The sequence below is a fragment of the Trichechus manatus genome, unplaced genomic scaffold (assembly GCF_000243295.1).
Source record: "Trichechus manatus latirostris isolate Lorelei unplaced genomic scaffold, TriManLat1.0 scaffold00058, whole genome shotgun sequence".
Classification (NCBI taxonomy): domain Eukaryota; kingdom Metazoa; phylum Chordata; class Mammalia; order Sirenia; family Trichechidae; genus Trichechus; species Trichechus manatus.
The window spans coordinates 14,315,026-14,337,686 of NW_004443994.1; the positions used below are offsets into that span (position 1 = coordinate 14,315,026).

The window sequence follows — 22,661 nt, forward strand, 5'->3', positions numbered from 1 at the left end:
ATTAATTTCACTGAGCCTCCTGTTTCTCATACATAAAAGGGAGATAACATTTACCTGGGGGTTTTATTGAGGATTAATCTGGAAGTAAAATATGGAACATAGTGCAGGGCAACAAGAGTTTGTTTAATGCATTAAAAAAAAAAAAGTTTATGTAATGCTAACTTTGATTTTTAATCACCTTGATTCTTAGTTTTTCTCACATCCAAAATTGGAAAATAATTTCCTAGTTTACATGCCTCAAGGGGTGTTTCATCAACATTTAAAAGTGAGATATTACAAAAAAGCATTAAGTGCTATACAAGTATAGCACATTATAACTGCAGTTTTTACTCCTGCCTGATCCTTTCCTTTGTACTGAGGTTTAACCACCTCCAAAACCAGATGAAAGTAATTAATGAAGATTGGATTATTCAGTCCAGGATGCTATTGTGAATGCTTATGTCACTAAGAAATTTCAGTTGTTGGCTTTTATTAGGTCCTGAGAAACTGCTTCTCAGGATTTGTAGGTGAGAACCAGTCTACGACACTTAATTCTAATCAATGACCAGTAAATGTTTCTTTGATTAACCGAATCCTTACCTAGCAAGAGCATATTACACGGGGGTCTATACATGCCAGTTTGCCCAGAATAGTCCTAGTTTGTGCCTACCACACTGGAATAATTATTAATGATATCTGCTTTCACTGTCCAAAGTATCTCTGTCATCTGATAAGCTTACTTATGAAACAACCAGCATGGCACACAGCTAGAGTATAATGAATCTCACATTTCAGTTTATGTAAAAATACTCATCTTTTTTAAAATTTAATTTAATTTGGTTTACATTTAGAATTTGCACTTTATTATTATTCTTTTTTCACTGCCTTCATTTTTTTATTTGGTAGATGGGGTCTATCACCCAAACAAACCAAACTTACTGTCATCGAGTCAATTTCAACTCATAGCAACCCCATAGGCTTTCCAGGGCTGTAAATCTCTATGGAAGCAGGCTGCCACTTCTTTCTTCCACAGAGCCACTGGTGGTTTCAAACAACTGACCTTTTGGTTAGCAGTCGATCACTTTACCACTGCATCACCCCATCACAGAAATACATTATTTGAGACAATTTTTGCAATTCTCTGTTGTTCATTAGGATACTTATTTGTATATTCCTCTTAAATATAGTTTTAAAAGGCAAAAGTTTAAGGCTTCTAGGGGACTCCAAAAAGGTGAAGACATGGTAGAAGTAAAATTTGTTCTACTAACACAAGCTAACTTGAGCAAGAGTGTCTCTTCATATACAATTCTTCAAATTATTTAATGTTTAAGTAAAATATTAACATTGCTGTAATTTAAGTAAGTGTTAAATGTACCTTAACATAGTTTCATAATACCTGCCTGTTTGAACTGTTTGTGTATATTTTAGATTATAAGCATTATTCAACTTGATTTGGATTGTATCTACCTCAATAAAATACAGAAATAAACGCTTATAATCCATTAGAATTATACTGTATATTACTTATTTCACCCTTAAAAAAAAATCTCAATTTCATATTATAAAGGTCCAGGGAGAGTCAATAAAATTCTGGAAAAAAAAAAGTTCAAGAATAAAAACACCATATGAGATATCAAAATACAAATGGATCAATGTAATAGAAGAAAAAGCCTCCCCCCGCCCAAAAAAAAAAATCTATATATACGATCTATGACAACTCAGGGTTGAAATGACAGATCCTACAATAAACGGCATTGGGTTAACTGGCTTTCCATATTGAAAACACACACCCATACACAACATACAGTGTATATGCCTTACATAACTAGAGCACTCCATCACAATATATACCAAATAGTGGGCAAATACCAAAAAATTCAAAGATGTATGACCAATAAACATAAGAAGAGATTTCCAAATTCCAACATTCATTGGAGAAATCCCTATTGATACTATTATGAGCTATTTCTTAGGAAACATAACATATAGGCCAGATGAGTATCTGACTGGAGAAGGAAAGATGAAGGCCTTCAGTTTTATCTGTAATATATATTTAATAAAAGCAAACAAAACAAAAACAAATTTTCTCAATTGCATGGACAAAGTCTTGCATTAATGCAAGTACTATAACCTAGTAGGACAAGAAATGGTTAATATCAAATGAGAGATGACATTAAAAAAAAAAACCCTGCTGAGAGATACTTCAAAGAAAAATCTACAGTAAATCTGTTCTCAGTGAAGCATCTGATTTAATCTGAAATTTCATTTTTATTCTTAAATAAAAATATTTAAATAAACATTTTTAATAAAACACTTTTACTTAAAATACTTTTAATAGAAGTGCCAAGACGTAGTCACTGTACAAAATAGTATATTTATTAGACATTAAAACAGATATTCTCATAGTATTTATTGTGAAAAACAAAATAATATACTTAGATCCCCATTTCATAACCTAGAATAGTATTAAAAACTCAGAATGGAGGCAGTAATTTTAAGTAACAATCCCATCTCATTCATTTTAGCATTTAAAGTCAACTTTTGTACCTTAAAATTTTAATTTTTCTAATTTACCTCCATAATACTTTAATATTAGTAGAAGGGAATTGATTTGACATGCAGCTAATACTCTATTTAAAATTATTTTTTTCAAGCTCTGGGCAATCGGTATGAAGATGCATTGCCATCTCAATCTCTTTTCCAACAATTCATTAATTCAATTTGAAAGGAAATAAAAGTCTTGTTTGTATGCTACATGAATGAATATATGATTTCTTAAAGATTCAGTTAAATACACACGTTTCAAAATAAAATGTTTAAGGGTTACATTTGCACTTAGAAATTTAAACACCCTCATGAGATAGATAACAAAATCTACACCAAAGTGTTGTTTCTAAGTTATTTTATTGAAGCAATATTGTTACACCTAATTGAACTAGGAAAAACTGCCTCCTATATAGAATCAGGGTCACCCTTGTAGCCTGTTTGTCCCAGGGGCATGCAAAAGTGTCTGAAGCAGGGTCACAGTCATCGTACTGCAGATGTGGGAATAGCAAAGGGTTGAACAGTAATGACAACATTGGACAAAAAAGCAGCTGGTCTGATTCTACTGCAGCTGTTCTTTGTGTGATTCATTCCTAGATTTCCTCCAAATCACATGCCCATGTTCAAACAGAGGAGAAATATAAGGGATGGACCTAACCAGTAATGGCAGACTACTGAACTGGTATTTTAAAATTCACTCACAAATTATAGGAAAACCAATTTAGAAAAATATCATACTATTTTAGTCTATTTTTGTAACCTTTGCTTAATTTGGTTGAAAAATAGATTTCTCTTCCTTTAAAGGTCAAAAATCGATCGTTTTATAAAACAATCCAAAAATAAAATTATTTGCATCAAGTTGTACTTCGCCTTAAACACTGACGTCAACAGTAGTTTGAGAAAATAATAATATTTGCGCTTTATACTTTTTTTTCGCTGACAGTCAATTAATATGCAGCTTGTGTTTTGCTTATCTTCACAGCAATTTTGAACTTTGGGTAAATTTAGGTAAAGCACACTCAGGAAATATAAGACTTTCTAAAATGACTCGCCTTACTTGGTCAACCTGAAAAAAAAAAAGAATGGATAGCTTTTCTAAGTAGTTCCACTAGGAGATTTTCATTTATGATTTGACAGATATATTTGAAGCCACAGCTATACAAACTAATTGGAATAAAAAAGAAAGATAACATTCCCACTCTAAATTACTTGATTCACTTAGAATGTTTTATTGCAGTCCTAACCTATGCGTAACTCCTTATTGGGGATACTTATGAAAAGTCCTAAGTGTGGCCACTCTCAAATTTTAGTAAGTTCCTAATGAATTCTATACAGCAGCTAAGGTACATTTGAAGCTCTGCCTCAAATGCGTACATAGAGTCCGCTTTGGAAAGGGTGGTAGGAATTTCATAAAAACCAAGTGAGAGTTTCCAGATGGATGATGTCCTCTGTTTCTCACTCTCTCAAGTTCAGGACACTGACAAACTAACAATAATATTTTAACTAATTTAGTTTTGAAATGTTGTGTCAGTTCATATACATATTGTCTGACCTTTCATGTTGTGCAAGCTTGCCCTGGTTTAATGAAGAGGCTCTGGCTCCCCAGAGAAAGATGGGGAGGAATTCAAGTGAATCTTCTCAATCAACTAAGGATTTTCTCAGGTTGTAAAGATCATACTTTGCACTGGTGAGGTAAGCCTAATGCAATCTTGAATTTGGTAAGAAAAGAAATTAAACCCAAGAATTTATTGCAACAACTCATAACCTCAAATTGTTTCTATTTTCTCACTCCCAGGAGCCTTTCCTTAGAATTAACCTGTCAGAAAGCAGGAAGGGAATAACCCTGATTTATTAATAAAAGCAAAGTGAGACTTAAGCTTGAGGGATATTTTAAGACAGGTCCTAAAAGGAAAGAGTGTGCTGTGTTTAAGTTGACGAAACTTCATAGGGAAGTCATTAACTAAAAATCTAGTGTTGACAGGTATTTCATTTGGCCTTCTAGCTAACTGGTCCCTAAAGATCACAAAATCTTACTGTAGCCTCCATACAAGCTGATCATTTAAATGATGCATGGAAACTGGCCTGGTAATTGACCCCAGATAGGAGACCCAAGAGAGCACAAGGATGTCCCAGTGAATCAAAGTCACTTACAAAGGATTCACAAAAGAGAAAGCCATGACCAAAGATTATAGAATAAACAGTGAAAACATACTTTCATACTTTTCTTTATAAATCCGTATTCAAATAACAGGCCTTTTTCCATTGTAGCACTATTCTATAAGTCCACAAAATCTAACAATTTTTTGGTGTTAAAAAATCTTATTTGGTTTCAGGGTTTTTGAAAATTCTTTAGCTTTTTAGTCAGAGAATATTACAAAATGCTGATTACTTATTATTTCAAGCTACAAAGATTAAATAGTCTTTTAGGGAGGAGAGTCAGTTAAGCAAGATTGCCTTTTCATAATGGGGTCCCCTTGCCACACTGCAATGTAAAGTTAATGAATAAGTTGTATTTTCAGATCCTCTATTTTATATAACTTTTAAAGTATTTTAATAACCTTCTGGGGTTGCAACTAATTTGACATATGGTTTTATAAAATTTCATTTTTATAGCCAAGTTGGTAAACAAAAATACTGCTTGTTGCAAAAAACACATATACTAGCTGTGTATCACACTAAAAATGCTGGATATCAACAAAGCACCAGGGAATAAAATTACTTTAACATCATTGTGCATAAGGGATGGGGGGATAGGGGACATGAATATATCTTCATACCTCAGTAGCAAACTGCTGCAATCCACCAATATTGATCGGTCCCTCTTCAGTAGCATATAAATTGCATCCACCTACACAAAGGTCAGAGGTTGGACATACCATTCCACAAGTCAGACCAAGTGGGTTGTCAGAAAAAATCATCTTAGCAGCTCCATAATAGTTCTGCATAAATAAAATAAAATAAAATTTTGTTATACAACACTATACCTTAAACATCCAAATTATGACCAAATATTATTCCTTTTAATAAGTAATTGGATTGCAGATCAAGATATATAGAAGATGCATATGTTACAATACTGTTTACCATCAGGAACCACCAACTAACACTTACCAGAGTACCTGACACTTATAAAGGAAGTACTCAATATATGGAGCATTAATAAATGAATAATTAATTCATTTTACAAAACTGAATTTTAACATACAAATGTTCTAGAGGACGCAGACCAAGCTCATAAAACAGGTACTCCTGGACTGGACTTCAGTAAGTTTCTCTCTGGTCACTTCTTTCCCCAAGTTTATACTATTATCGAACAGCTTAGAAAACCTTCTAATGAGTTGTTCTGTGCCTTTGTTCAAGTTGTTTCATGTCTCTGCCTTAAAGTGTCTCTACCTGATTTCACACCTCTCCCAAAAACCTTCTGGGGTGTGAGTGAAGAGCGAAAGATACATGTGCACAAACTAGCCCAAACAAGCAATTTTATCCCCCCACCTCCACCCAAATACCCAACAGATACACAGTTTTTGCCTGGGTAATTCCTTTTCATCCCTGAAGACTTTCTTTTCTCAAACAATATTTTCAATACACAAAAATTAAGTCAAAATAGATCAGAGTTCTAAATGTAAAATTGAAACTATAAAAATCTTAGAAGATAACATAGGAGTAAACCTTCATGACCTTGGATTAGGTAATAGTTTATCAGATATGACACTAAAATCATAATCAACAAAAGAAAAATAGAAAAAATTAGACTCTTCAAAACTAAAAGCTTTTGGTCTAATCTCTAAAATCTATAGAATACTTCAAAACCTCAATAACAAAAAGACAAATAATCCAATTAAAAAATGGGCAAAGGATAAGACTTTCAGGTGGCTAACAGACACTTGAGGAAATGCTGGCAGTCATTATCCATTAGAGAAATGAAAATCACAGCAACAATGAGATACAATCTCACCCTACATTACTGGCACTAAGTTAAAAAAAACAAAAAACAGTAAATAACAAATGTTGGAGAGGTTGCGGGGAGATTTGAACTCTTATGCACTGCTGATGGGATTGTAAAATGGTACAACCACTATGGAAAACCATATGGCACCTCCCTAGAAATAGAAATACCATATGATCCAGCAATCCCACTCCTAGGACTATATTCTAGAGAAATAAGTGTTATCACACGAACAGATGTGCATACCCATGTTCATTGCAGCACTATTCACAACAGCAAAAAAGTGGAACAATCTATGTGCCCATCAACAGATAAATGGATAAATAAACTATGGTACATACACACAATGAAATACTACACAATGATAAAGAACAATGATGAATCCATGAAACATCTCACAAAAAAGGATGAATTTGGAAGGCATTATGCTGAGTTGAAAAAAGTCAATCACAAAAGGACAAATATTATATGAGACCACTATTGTAAAAACTCAAGAAAAGGTTTACACACAAAAAAAAAAAAAAAAAATCTTTGACAGTTATGAAGGAGGGGAAGGGTGGGGAGAGGAAATTACTAACTAGATAGTAGACAAGTGTCAACTTTAGTGAAGGAAAAGACAACACACAATACAGGGGAAGTGAGAACAATGTGTTCAAGGCAAAGTCATAGAAGCTTCCTAGACACATCCAAACACCTTGAGGGACCAAGATGTTGGGGCTGATGGCTTGGGACCATAGTCTCAGGGGACATCTAGCTCAACTGGCACAACATAGTTCATAAAGAAAATGTTCTACATCCTACTTTGGAGAGTAGCATCCGAGGTCTTAAAAGCTTGCGAGCTGCCATCTAAGATACATCTATTGGTCTCATCCCATCTGGAGCAAAGGAGAATGATGAAAACCAAAGACACAAGGAAAATATTAGCCGAAAGGACTAAAGGACCACACGAACCACAGCCTTCACCAGCCTGAGCCCAGAAGAACTAGATGGTGACTGGCTACCACCATCCACCACTCTCACAGGGATCACAGTAGAGAGTCCTGCACAAAGCAGGATAAAAATATAGACCAAAATTTAAATTCACAAAAAAAGACCAGACTTACAGGTCTGACAGGGACTGCAGGCACCCCCAAGACTATGGCCCCCAGACACCCTGCTAACTCAGAACTGAAACCAACCCCAAAACCCACTTTTCAGACAAAAGTTAGTCAGGCCTATGAAAGAATCAACAGCACACGTGAGGAATGTGCTTTTTAGTTCTACCCATTATACAAGACCAAATGGGCAACTCCTGTCCAAAAGCAAGACAAGAAGGCAGGAAGGAAGAGGAAAACTGGACGAATGAACACAGAGAACCCAGAGTGGAAAGGAGGAGAGTACTGTCACATTGGGGGAATTGCAATCAATGTCACAAAACAATTTGTGTATAAATTTTTGAATGAGAAACTAACTTGCGCTGTAAACTTCTAACTAAAACACAATAAAATAAAATTAAAAACTAAAAGCTTTGTGCTTCAAAGGACACCATCAAGAAAATAAAGACAACCCACAGAAGGGGAGAAAACATTTGCAAATCATATATTTGATAAAAGACCAGAATATAGAGAGAACTATTACATCTCAATAATAAAAAGACAATCCAAATGAAAAATGGGCAAAAAATCAAAATAGATCTTTTTCCAAAAAAGATATAGAAATGGCCAATAGGTACAACAGAACATGATCAATGTCATTAGGCATCAGAGAAAAACACATCAAAACCACAATGAGATACCACTTCACACCCACTAGGATAGCTATAATAAAAAAGACAGACAATAAAAAGTGATGACAAGGATACGGAGCAACTGGAACCCTCATACACTGCTGATGGGAATGGAAAATGGTGCAGCCACTTTGGAAAACAGTTTGGCAGTTCCTTAAAAGGTTAAAAATAGTTACTGTCTGACCCAGCAATTCCACGCCTAGGTGTACACCCAAGAGATAATGAAAACATATGTCCATGCAAAAATTTGTACACTAATGTTTATAGCAGTATTATTCATAATACCAACATATAACTATTCATAATAGTGCAAATGCCCATCAACTAAGGAATGACTAAATAAAATATGGTATATCCATATAATGGGATATTATTCAGCAATAAAATGGAATGAAGTACCAATACTTGCTACAATATGGATGAACCATGAAAACATTATGCTAGTGAAAGAAGCCATTCGCAAAAGATCACAAACTATACTACTCCATTTATATAAAAAGTCCAAAATAGGAAAAATTTAGAGACACAAAGTAGATTAGTGGTTACATAGGGTTGAAGGTCTGGTAGGAAATGGAGACTGATTGTTAATGGATATAAGGGTTTCTTTTTGGAGTGATAAAAATGTTCTCCAGTTGATTGTGGTGATGGTTGCAACTCTGCAAATACACTCAATACCATAAATTGTACATCTTTCATGGTGAATTATATGGCATATGAATTATACCTCAATAAATCTATTATATATTTTTAAAAGTACATTTGGGGCACTAGGAACTATATAGGTAATATAATAAAGGAATATTTGAATAAGATTTCTGTATTAAATGCAAAACTGGATAACGTTCGAGAGGACAATAAAACATAGCTTTGGGATTATCTTTTCTATCAAACAGATATAATTTGCATTTCTGCTGGACACAAATCTTCCAGCTAACACACAACTTCACAGAGTCTAAGCTTTCAATTAATATTAAATTGCAAAGCCAACCAATGTTTCATTCTCCCAAAAATTAGATAATACTTAAGTGTCTCCTTTAAACAATACTTTAGTATGATAACAAAAGATCACAGTCATCCCCTTGGCCTTATTTTCCAGTTTTGGAAAATTTTACTCAATAGTGGCCATGATAAAATATTAATAACTTAAAATTAATTGGTCTATTTCTAAGCAAACAGCCTTGGTTCCTCTCAGCACATTGATCTCCTCACTCAGCAGCTGCAACTGAGCAGTTAACCACTACAGGAGAAAACCTCAGTCATTGGTCAGTATTCTCGCCTTCTCTTACTTGAAATCTCAGGAACATTCAACAAGACTGATTAAGAAATATTTACTGACTGACTCACTGATTAAAAAATCTTATTGCATAATTAGAAATATCCTTCTAATATAAAAATATTGTTCTGGAAAAATCTCAACTGCTGATCACTTTTACAGAATGTTTGAAAGAAGTACAGAAAAAATATAATCTAAGCACCTAAAAATCTTTCCATAAGAGTATGGATTGTTTTGTTTTTGTTGTGTGCTACTGAATCAACTCCAACTCATAGCTAGTCCATGTGACAGAGTAGAACTGTCCCATAGGGTTTCCTAGGCTGTCATCTTTATGGGAGTAGATCGCCAAGTCTTTGTCTCATGAAGCCACTGGTGAGTTGGAATCTCTGACCTTTCAATTAGCAGCTGAGTACTTTAACCATTGTGCCACCAGGGCTCCTCATGATTCCTTTAATGAGCCCTAAATTGAGTTTCAAGATTACATATAAAATGATGACAAAAGAGGAGAAAGGGATACATGTTTCAATACACATAACAAATAAAAGATTTATAATTACACTTATGGCTCATGATTTGCAGTAGCTATTAAACTATCAGGGCTTGATCAATCACTAAAATTGTAGGAAGATTAGAAATTCAAAAAATTAATTAATAAGGATTTATTTAATGTTTCTGAAACTGAAAGCACAGAGTTCCTGGGCAGTGCAAACAGTTAAGTGCTCAACGACTAGCGGAAAGTTTGGCAGTTGAAATCAACCTGGTAATATACATACCCACTGCTGTCAAGTCCATTCCAACTCATAGGGACCCTATAGGACAGAGTACAACTGCTCCATAGGGTTTCCAAGGAGCAGCTGGTGGATTCCAGTTGCTGACCTTTTCGTTAGCAGCCGAGTTCTTAACCACTGCGCTACTAGGGCTCTGAACCAACCCAGAGGTGCCTCAAAACACAGGCATGATGATCAGCCTTGAAAATCGTATGGAGCATTTCTGCTCTGCACACACTGAGTCACCATGAGTCGGAATCGACTCAATGGCAACTAACAAGAACAACAAATTTGAAACCGTTATAGGCATTAAAAAAAAAAAAAATTACTCCCTGACATCGAGATAGGGTCAGAGTAAGAAGTTATTTCAAGCTATTCAGCATCTGCTTTAAATGAGTAGCAATCAAAATAACTCTGGATGTGACAGGACTAAAACATTGGAAAGAATGGCATAGGATCCATTCTGGACTGATGTGACTAAACAAGCAGTTCATTCACTTAGAAAAAGGTGATTAGAAAAGGTACTCAAAAAGAGTGCTTGGCAGATAGTTTATTGGATGTTTTAACGAAAGGAGGGCATTCTAGAACCCTGCAAGAGTTGGAGACGTCATCAGCTGAAGATGAAGCCCATACCAGGTCACTTGACACAACAAAAGACATGGCGCAGGTTACAGAAATAGAGCCAGCAGGGCGTTTGGAGTGTAGTAACCAGGACAGACTCACAGCACTGAGAGCGGTCACAAACTTTGGTGTGCCAGTTGATGTTGTTGACTGCAAAGAAGCTGAAGTGTTCCAGAGGAAACTTGACGAGAGCACGAAATTGATTAGGGAGTTCCAGGAAGCCCAGAATGAACGTCTGAGCACAAGACCCGCTTCCAACATGATCTGTCTCTTGGGTCCCTCGTACAGAGAAATGCATCTCACTGAACAAGTGACCAATAATCTTAAAGAACTTGCACAGCAAGTTACTCCCGGTGATATTGTCAGCATGTGTGGAGTTCGAAAACCAATGGGGATTTCCATTCCTTCCCCCAGCGTAGAAAACACCTTTGTAGATTTAACAGAAGATTTTGAAGACCCTAACAAGACTGATGTTGCTGACTGTGGACCTGACGGAATTTGAAGCAAACTGGATTTGATTATATACAATGTACATTTTTTTCCCATTCTTAACTTGGAAATGCTTTTCAGAGGAAATTAAATATTTGTAAATTGTGTTTTTAATTAAATTTTGGAACAATTTTAATGTTCCAGAGATTGGACTTCTGTTAAGTAATGAAGCTGAACCTGGGATGCTGAAAAAAAGAAAGAGTGCTTGGACCAAATTATGGAGAATCTTGACTTCCAAGACAAGGGTTTAGTATTTAATGCTGTGAGTAATGGGAACACATAATGCTTTTAAATAGGAAGGTGCCAATGTTTATGGAATAACTAGGAAGATCATTGTAGAGATAATGAGGAAATTCTCAGAAAGTAGGGTGGAAAGATGAGTGTAAAGGAGAAGACACTATGATGTTTAGAAAAAAAAAAAGGGAAGCATCAGCAAGTATCACAGTATATAGAAATATGGTTTTGAAAAAAGGGCTGAGCCAACACTGAGCAAAGATTCAGAAGTCACCTTTGCAATCCACCTCTGACAAATGTTAGATAACCCCACTGTTCAGGGATCTGGGACCTCAGAGTCAAAGACATTCAGAAACCTATTAGAAAGGGAACACCTCCTCACCTCTTCCCGGAGAGAACACCAAGATCAATATCAATTTTTTCTCTTTCATAGTGAGTGGGAAGATTTCTTGAGTCCTCCTTCTAAACAAGAGGCTTGCCTCTTATTCTGTGAGCTCTTCACCTTTCTCAAAGTAAATGCTAGGGAATTTAAATTTAGAAGGGTACTTTATAGACACAACAGTAGCCTCCTTCTAGAAAACACACACCACTTCAACTGGTTCTCTTCTTGTTATTCAATCAGTCACAAGCATTTTAGTTCTCCATCACGTGAAGAAAAATGTAACGGGCTATGTTAAAGGGAAACAAACTAGGAGGGATCTTGTCGATACAGAGATTCCTTATATAAAGCATAAGCACAGTAACCTCTTCTCTTAACAAAAGTCTGAATGCCAAAAATTCTGTTCGAGATGTTTGTTATTTTCAAATCAACACGAAAGTTTGACCATTGGCTGTTCTCCAGCCCATGAACTTACTCACACTGTGCAGGTGTTAAACTCCCTGTTACTCGTTGGGGATTTTAAAGCAAGTTCTCATGCACAATGTGTGCCATTTAGGTGAGTTAATATTTTTAAAATCACTTTAACTTTTTTTTTTTTTTTTGCTTTTTAAGTTTATAGCTTCAAACTGCATTAGTGTCATTCTTCTGCAATGCTATGATTTTAAAAGTCATTATCAAGAAACATGAAAAACTCACAAGCCAGCCATCCTGTCATATGGTATAACTGATTTAACAAATAGTCCTATCATATTCAGGCCTTCATATCACTATAAGATTATCAATACAGCTGGTGGATTTATTTTAAAGTGTTCTTCCTTCTTCCAATGACAGTTTTCACAGATGGAAGCGCCTTTCCAAGATAAACTCCAATCTGTTGCATTTTAAAACGGGCTAAACTTCAATAACTTTGCGTGTGTGAGAAGGATAAATTAACATTACTTATATTTCTGGATTGAGCTATGTAATGGTGAGGGTACTGATGTACATTAATTGAGAAGAAAATGTCTCTAGTAGCATATACAGAAATTATAGGCAAAAGGAGCATTTCTTCTGTGAGATTGCCACCATTCCTCAGTAAATATCTACAGGCCTGCAGACATTTAACAAAGGAGATTGGGGATATACTATGAAGAGAACACACAAAAATTCCTACCCTCATAGTGCTCACATTCTTGCAGGGACAAATAGGGACAGAAGAATAGGTTTGGCTTATTTCATTCTGAAAAATCTTCTCTCCGTAAGTGAACTACACTAAATTTTAAATCAGTTTTACATATGATTAGCTTTTCAGAATTATGAATTTAGTTTAGTCTCATTAAAACCTAAATGTATACAAAAAATAAGTTTTGTGTGACTCCGAAAGGCTAAACTAGAAAATACATATACACATATGCATGCACATGGGCATATCCCAACCTTCCCACCCATCCCCCACCACCACCACACACTGGGCTTTGGAGTCATAAACCCCTGGATTTGAATACTGATTCTACCATACACAAGCAAAATGACTGGAGAAAAATTTCTAATTTCTCCTAGCTTCAGTTTTATCATCTGAGAAATGTAGACTATAATTCCTTCTTCATTACTTATATTTAGAGTATGTATTTTTTTAAACGTAGCACAGATAAGATGCCTAGTGCATTATGTAGCATAGACCAGATTTAATTTAATAAATGTAAGCCTCCATCTATCCCCCTTGGGTTTATTCTCCCTAAAAAGGTTTTGTAAAAATGTTAATTCTAAGAGTTTAGGATTTTAAAGCTTATTAAACACTTTAGGCAGTAAGAAAAAACTTACAATTCTCCACAAGTCAGTGAAGTTAATTTAGTCTATGTGTATACATGTATTCAATTTATTGACCATCAAATATTTATCGAGCACCTACTACGTGAAAGGATTTTTAGTAAACACCAGTATGAATGAAGAATCAGTATTGTTGTCTCTAGACTGTTCTGTTTAAATGGAATAGAACTTCCGTCTACACCAAAATCCAATCTTTTTTTATACTAAAAGAAAACAAGCAAACTGGTTGCCATTGAGTCGATTCCAACTCACAGCGACCCTATAGGACAGAGTAGAACTGCTCCATAGCGTTTCCAAGGAGCAGATAGTGGATTCAAACTGCCAGCCTTTGGGTTAGCAGCCTGAACTCTTAGCCACTGTACCACCAGGGCTCCCCTTTTCATATATCACTGTCCAAAGGATATTCACTTTGCAAAGATTTATTAATATTTCTGTCAGTTTTCAACTAGAACACAAAGCAAGGATATTCTTTCTTTGTACTACACCCTTTTGATCATTGTATCTGTTAACATATATATGATAGTTGCATAATTTTTTTTCTGATCTGTGTCTTTTATTAATTTTTATTGCCCCGAGGTTGGAAACCAAGTCTAATCCATATGCCCTGTCTGTAAGCAGGTTGCTACTGTTGTTAGGTGCCCTCAAGTTGGTTCTGACTTATACCGATCCTATGTATAACAGAATGAAACACTGCCCAGTCCTGCACCATCCTCACAATCACTGCTATATTTGAGCCCATCATTGCAGCCACTGTGTCAATTCATCTCGTTGTAGTAGAGTATAATACTAGAAACTTAATTATTAATTACCATTTAACTTTTAATATTAAAAACAAACATTTCCAGAAGAGACAAAAAAAATGCATCACAGTTTTTAAATGACCAATTTAAAATAAATAATGTGAATATCTGATGTTAAAATTAAAAACCCGACATCATCCAGAGAAAATAATCAAAAGAGCAATAGCTATTTGTAAGAAATTTGCAGAGATACAATCATTTTATTCCTAGTGGGTTATAAAGCAACATGAAAGGAGAAAGAATGGGATGTAAAATTATTTTATTTAGTGTATGCTAAAGTTTGTGTAAAATAATTTACTCTAATTCATGACATACTTTACTTCGTGTAAGCAAGGAGATAGGATTCTGTCTGCATCTAAATATCAGTGCAAATACAGGAACGAAGATGCTAGAGCCAATGATCACTAGAGCTAAAAAAACAGATTGGGGGGCAACGGTAGAATTCTAAAAGTATCATTTACAAATATCTCACATGTTGAAGGCACATAAGAATGTTTTCATTTGAGAAACTATTGAAAAGTCAAGTAAGATTAATGTTAACAGAACCTCCCATTCATATATTCCATAAAAATGTTGAAAGCTTTTCCTCCAATTATTATAATGTTATGAATTTTATTTTTCACTGAGATTATTTTTCCCTAAAACTGAGTTTTATATATTTTTAAAAGTAATGAGAATTATGGTTTAAATATGATTCTTCTTACTTTTTTTGTCTAATGCACACACACACAAACACACACACTATTAAAAGGGCAGCACTGTATCTAGGAACAGGAAATCGAAGTTTAGTATCTGGAGATATTGCCCTTTATATTTCATCCCTCTTCTAAAGGATGTTATACTAAGCTGCATCACACATGCTGCAGGCTACTCACCAAATACTTGATAATTAATTATACCATATCTGATTTAATTTAAACTAGACTGGTTACTAATATTTGGCCTCAGAGAAAAACTGTGAAGTTGGTTGTTGTTGTTCTTTTTTTTTTAATTTGTTGAAAAAACTATAAGGATTCAAGTCAATCAAGTTGTTAGCCAATTTATAAAATAATTCTATGTTCTCATTAAAAAATACACGTCAAAACAAAATTATAAAAGGAAGATAAGAAACAGTTCAAATAATCTCACCCCAAATAATCTGACCCCAAACAAGATTTGAAACAACAAACTCAGTGACTGTTTTAAACATATATATATATATATATATATAAAAAAGATGATTATTAAATAAGGACAGAATTTCTTCCTAACATATTTTATGCTGTTAGAGCAAGAGTGTAATTTCACACCTCTATTTTCTTCTTTGAAGAAATCAGACTATTTTGTGAGGGTTTGCTCTTCATTGACAAGAATATGAGTGTTCCTTAACTGACAGGGTGTCATGGTGTCTACTGCAGTGTGTCATTATATTATGGCATATGAAACCATCTGTCAGCCATCCCTTTAAAGTGGGTACAAAAAGATTTCTCAAAAGAGTCTCCATGCCAGGTACATTAATTTAAACCCATTACTACTTTCAAAATTATAATTAGTATTGATTGTAATAATTCACTTAAAATTCTTCAATTTTGCCAAGTAGTTTGCAAAAACTAAAACCAAATTTCATTAAGCTGAAGACTGTTATAATTTTTACCCACTGTTCAAGATGTTAACAATACTTTTAAAATTCTATCATGATAGCAAAAGTGTTACTTATTTAGCACTTTATATTTTAGTAATGATTCATAATACACTTTGTTCATACAGATAATATAGCGTGTGATGCAGAAAAAAGCAAACTCAAGGTTCTAGAAAACTCAGTTACTCTCAAGTGGCTATGTGCTGTGGGAAAAACCAATAACTTTACTGGCTTTCAAATTTATTTTCTACAAAATGAGATAGCTAGTTCAGATTAAAATTCCTTTGGTCTAAATTCTGTTATACTGAATGTTTACTTATTGATGTTAGAAGAACATTCTAATTGGTATTCCTTACGTTTCCTTAATACAGATTATTTTTGTTTTGAGATTACTAAACAGAAAATTGTTATTCCAGTTTAATTTACATATGTACATATACAGATTATATATCATTACTCAGTTTTAAAAATAATTTATGTTTATAAATGACAAAAACATGTTTAAGTGTATCTATACATTTATATAATCACAAACAGTGTGGTGTTACTTGTTTCATGAAAATGTGCCTTAAAATATACAATGAAAATCTTTTCTCATTTAGTTACAATAACATTACTTTAAAAATTAAAACACAGCAGCTATTGTGAGGATGGCGCAAGACCGGGCAATATGTCATTCTGCTGTACATAAAAGAGGGTTGCTATGAGTCAGAATCAACTCAACAGCATGTAACAACAACCACAACAACATTACTTTTAAATTTTACATTGCTTGTGCATTGTAACAAATTGACTAACAGTTGTTTGAGTTACAGAAGACTTTTCAGAACTAAATGTTCATTTATTGGAGCAAATGTGAAGAGAAGCAATTACCATTACACATTGTATTGGCTGTGATTAAAAGTAAAAACGTAAACTTTTAAAGGCCCAAATACATATAAAACAGAAATAAGAAAGATTTTACATAAGATTATAGTATTTTACTAAAAAAAAAACAAAAAAAAACAAAAAACCTTATTGCTGTTGAGTCTTTTCTGACTCCTAATGACCTACAGGAGAAGAATAGAACTGTCCCATAGGGTTTTCAAGTATCTTACAGTGAATTTAAATATCTGACATGGAAAGTCCTCCTTTTTAGTCTTATTTTCCAAAGCGTTTCTCTTCCATAGACCTTCTCAATTACTATTACAACATTTTCCTACAAAATCTATGTTTCATTCAATCTAGACTACCCATTAGTTCTCAAATATTTATTGTACTTTCCACTTATTGAGAACTAGTTATTGGTTATGACTCTATGAAAATCTAAAATAAAATTACAGGTTTTTTTTTTTTTTTTTTTTTAAAGTCATCTTAAATGCCTCTGTCATGGATTGAATTCTGTCTTCCAAAAATAATGTGTATCAGTTTGGCTAGGCCATGATTCCCAGTATTGTGTGATTGTCTACCATTTGTCATCTGATGTGATTTTCCTATGTGTTGTGAATCCTACCTCTATGAGGTGTGATAGGCGGCAGTTGTGTTAGTGAGTCAGGACTCAATCTACAAGACTGGATTCTGTCTTGAGGCAATCTCTTTTGAGATATAAAAGACAGAAGCGAGCAGAGAGACAGGGGACCTCATACCACCAAGAAAGCAATGCCAGGAGCAGAGCACATTCCACAGTTCCTGCATGGACTGCATGGAGAAATTCCTAGTCCACAAGAAGATTGATGAGAAGGACCTTCCTCCAGAGTGGACAGATAGAGAAAGCCTTCCCCTGGAGCTGACGCCCTGAATCTGGACTCCTAGCCTACTTTACTGTGAAGAAATAAATTTCTCTTTGTTAAAGTCGTCCACTTGTGGTATTTCTGTTATAGCTGCAATAGATAACCGAGACAGCATCCATGATGTGGCATGTTCAAGGAATGACAATGACAAGGCAGTGAGCCAGAGGAATAAGTGGGATCATTTAAAGGTATTTGCCAAACCATGTAAACATAGGCTTCCATTTTGAGAACACAGAGTTTAGAAGAAAAAGTTCAAGTCCTACCTAAAGCTTCAGTCAAATATAAGGCTCACCCATAAAGGTAGAATTGCATAAGTCTATATTACCAGAAAAGTAAATTAAAATTAACCCTATTTCACCCACATCTGGAAATGCAAAGAAACATTGCTGTCTTAAACTTGAGTACTGAGCAAAGGTGCACAGGTGGTAATCTCCTCAGCAAATTCATAACAATCCAGTCCTCATAATGACCTGAAAGGCTTGAAAAACATCAAGGCAAGAATTTAGTTTAAGGTAGTCTCAGACAACTGGTGGTAAAGCTCACCGTCTAACAGAAGCAATATAAATCCCACTAGAGAAACATATATTCATCACAGCCCTTATAGAATTTCCACAGACAAAGCTTCAAAGAAAACAGAGTAAAAAACATTTAAGCATATGAGAAAACAAGGCACTATGAGTGGAAACATAAACACCATAGCCATTAGAATCAGATTCACAGAAACTTCAGAGAGTGGAGTTCTCAGAGTACGAAAATAAGTATTTTTATATGGTTTAAGAAATAACAGACAAACTTGAACCTGTTGCCGTCAATTCAATTCTGACTCACAGTGACCCTACAGGGCAGAGTATAACTATCTCATAGGGTTTTCAGGGAGCGGCTGGTGGATTTGAACTGCAGGCATTTTGATTAGCAGCCATAGCTCTTAACCACTGTGCCACCAGTGCTCCAAATATAACAGAAAGATTTGTAAAATATGAATAACAAGCAAGCAGGTTAGAAAAAGTATAAAAATGACCCCAAAAATAAAATATGTAAGTGAAGTTTTAGAATTCATGAACCATTTTAGCAACAGATTTGAAACTGGTGAAGAAAGTATAAGTGAACCTGAAAACAGAACTGAAGGAAACTATCTAGAATGCAGGCCAGAAAGAAAAGAGATGGAAAGTTTGAAAGATAAGAGTCATAGAGAAGAGAGCAATAAGATTCAATGCATATTTAATTAGAGTTAAAAAAGATAGAAGACAGAGTCAATGAACAAATTCCTCAAAATGATGAAAGACATCAATCCACAAATTCAAGAGAGACAATGAACACTAAGCAGGATAAATAAAAAGAAACACAGACCTAGAGAAATCATCGTGAAATTGTTAAACAGCAAAGACAAAAAATCTTTAAAACAGTGCCTGTTACCCTCAATTAAGCAGTAATTAGACTTTCATTGATTTCTCAACAGCAGCAATGAATGACAAGAAACTAAAATGGTATCTTTCATGAGGTGAAAGAAATAACTGCCAAGCTTTAATTCTATAAGTAATGAAAGTATTTTTCAATAATTAAAAAGCCTTGAAGCTTTATCTGTGGAAATTCCTTAAAAACCTAGAAATAGAAATACCATATGATCCAGCAATCCTACTCCTAGGAATATATCCCAGAGAAATAAGAGCCATCACACAAATAGACATATACACACTCATGTTCACTGCAGCAATGTTCATAACAGCAAAAAGATAGGAACAACCTAGGTGCCCATCAACAGATGAATAGATAAACTATGGTATATACACACAATAGAATACTACGTAACGATAAAGAACAATGATGAATCTGTCATGTATCTCACAACATGGATGAATCTGGAGGGCATTATGCTGAGGGAAATAAGTCAATCGCAAAAGGACAAACATTGTATGAGACCACTGCTATAAAAACTCATGAAAATGTTTACACACAAAAAGAAACAATTTTTGATGGTTACAAGGGAGGGCAGGGGTGGGAGGGAAAAACACTAAACAGTAGATAAGTGGTAACTTTGGTGAAGGGTAAGACAGTACACAATACTGGGGAAGCCAGTACAACTTGTCCAAGGCAAGGTTATGGAAGCTCCACAGACACGTCTAAACTCCCTGAGGGTCCAAATTACTGGGCTGAGGGCTGTGGGGACCATGGTTTCAGGCAACATTCAGCTCAACTGGCATAACATAATTTATTAAAAAATGTTCTACATTCTACTTTGGTGAGTAGCATCTCGGGTCTTAAAAGCCTGTAAGCTGCCATCTAAGATACTCCACTGGTCTCACCCTGTTGGGAGCAAGGGAGAATGGTGAATCAAAGATACAAGGGAAAGATTAGTACAAAGGACTAATGGACCACAACTACCACAGCCTCCACCACACTGAGTCCAGTACAACTAGATGGTGCCCGGCAACCACCACTGACTGCTCTGACAGGGATCACAATAGACGGTCACGGGCAGAGCTGGAGAAAAATGTAAAACAAAATTCTAACTCACCAAAAAAAAAAAAAAGACCAGACTTACTGGTCTGACAGAGACTAGAGAAATCTCAAGTGTATGGCCCCCAGATACTCTTTTAGCTCAGTAATGATGTCACTCCTGAGCGTCACCCTTCAGCCAAAGATTAGACAGGCCCATAAAATAAAATGAGACTAACTGGGCATACCAGCCCAGAGGCAAGGACAAGAAGGCAGGAGCAGACAGGAAAGCTGGGAACGGGGAACACAAGGTCGAGAAAGGGAGAGTGTTGACATGTCATGGGGTTGGCAACCAATGTCGCAAAACAGTATGTGTATTGTTTAATGAGAAAGTAGTTTGCTCTGTAAACTTTCAACTAAATTACAACAAAAAAAATTAAAAAAAAGGAATTAAGAAAAATAAAACTGTTAAGAAACAAAGATAATTTGCTAACAGCAAATCTTTACTGAATAAATTCTAAAGTATTTGTTTCAAGCAGCAATAATAAACTGCTCCTAGGTGGAAATTTCAAGATTAGAAGAAAAAAAAAAGAAAGAAATAGGCAAAGATGTGAATAAAGCTAATCCAATATTAAATGAAGTATTAATAAAACTATCATTTCAAGCCTTGTAAAATAAATGAAATTAATATACACAAAATACTATCTTATAAGATGGGAAGGGAGTAATTAGAGTGCCCTGCTCGATGCCACAAGAACCATGACACACACCTTTCCTGACTTTAAACCAGGCAGTATTCCCTTGTTCTGCTCGAGGGACTGTTTCTTGGTCTATGTACAGGTTCCTCATGAGCACAATTAAGTGTTCTGGAATTCCCATTCTTCACAAAGTTATCCATAATTTGTTATGATCCACTCAGTCAAATGCATTTGCATAGTCAATAAAACACAGGTAAACACCTATCTGGTATTCTCTGCTTTCAGCCAAGATCGATCTGACATCAGTAATGATATCCTTCCTTCCATGTCCTCTTCTGAATCCAGCTTGAATTTCCAGCAGTTCTATGTCGATGTACTGCTGCAACCATTCTTGAATTACCTTCAGTATTTCGCTTGCATGTGATATTAATGATATTGTTCAATAATTTCTATATTCTGTTGTATCACCTTGCTTTGGAATGGGGACAGATATGGATCTCTTTCCAGTATGTTGGCCAGGTAGCTGTCTTCCAAATTTTTTGCCAAAGACGAGTGAGCTCTTCCAGTGTTGTATCCATCTGCTGAAATATTTCCGTTGGTATTGGTCAGTTCCTGGAGCCTTGTTTTTCGCTAACACCTTAAGTGCAGCTTGGATTTCTTTCTTCAGGACCACTGGTTCTTAAGCTTATGCTGCCTCCTGAAATGGTTGAAAGTCGACCAATTCTTTTTCATACAGTAACTCTATTCCTTCCATCTGCTTTTGATGTTTCCTGTGTCATTCAATATTTTGCTCATAGAATCCTTCAATATTGCAATGCAAGCCTTGAATTTTTTCTTTAGTTCTTTCAGCTTCCAAAATGCCGAGCATCATGGACTGAATTGCATCCCCCAAAAAATGTGTGTATCAATTTGGCTGGGCCATGATTCCTGGTATTGTGTGATTGTCCACCATTTTGTCATCTGATGTGATTTTCCTATGTGCTGTAAACCCTGCCTGTATGATGTCAATGAGGGGGGATGGGCAGCAGTTGTGTTGATGAGGCAGGACTCAATCTACAAGATTGGACTGTGTCTTGAGCTGGTTTCTTTTGAGATATAAAACACAGAAGTGAGCAGAGAGACAAGGGGACTTCATACCACCCAGAAAACAGTGCCGGGAGCAGAGTGGATCCTTTAAACCCAGGGTTCCTGAGCAGAGAAGCTCCTAGTTCAGGGGAAGAAGATTTATGATGCCCCATATTTGGAATTTTAGCCTGCTTTACTGTGGAGAAATATATTTATCTTTGCTAAAGTCATCCACTTGTGGTATTTCTGTTATAGTAGCACTAGATAACTAAGACACCAAGCATGTTCTTCCCTCTTGGTTTTCTAACTCCAGTTCTTTTCACATTTCATTATAATACTTTACTTTGTCTTCCTGAGCCGCTCTTTGAAATCTTCTTTTCAGCTCTTGTGCTTCATCATTTCTTCCCTTTTGCTTTAGCTACTCTATGTTCAAGAGGAACTTTCAGAGTCTCTTCTGACATTCATTTTGATTTTT

General features: G+C 35.2%; 2 protein-coding genes across 2 annotated transcripts in view; one reads left to right on the top strand and one right to left on the bottom strand.

Annotated features, from left to right (window-relative positions):
• DPYD (dihydropyrimidine dehydrogenase) overlaps positions 1-22,661 on the bottom strand; it is a 926,643-nt gene that overhangs the window by 664,663 nt on the left and 239,319 nt on the right. Inside the window, exon 5 of the mRNA XM_023733350.1 lies at positions 5,301-5,462. Coding sequence (XP_023589118.1) covers positions 5,301-5,462 — 162 coding nt within the window. The remainder of the gene's footprint in view (positions 1-5,300; positions 5,463-22,661) is intronic.
• On the top strand, positions 10,703-11,757 carry LOC111821000 (bromodomain-containing protein 7-like). The gene has a single exon (XM_023733476.1). The coding sequence runs from the start codon at positions 10,933-10,935 to the stop codon at positions 11,395-11,397; it is 465 nt and encodes a 154-aa protein (XP_023589244.1). The 5' UTR covers positions 10,703-10,932; the 3' UTR covers positions 11,398-11,757.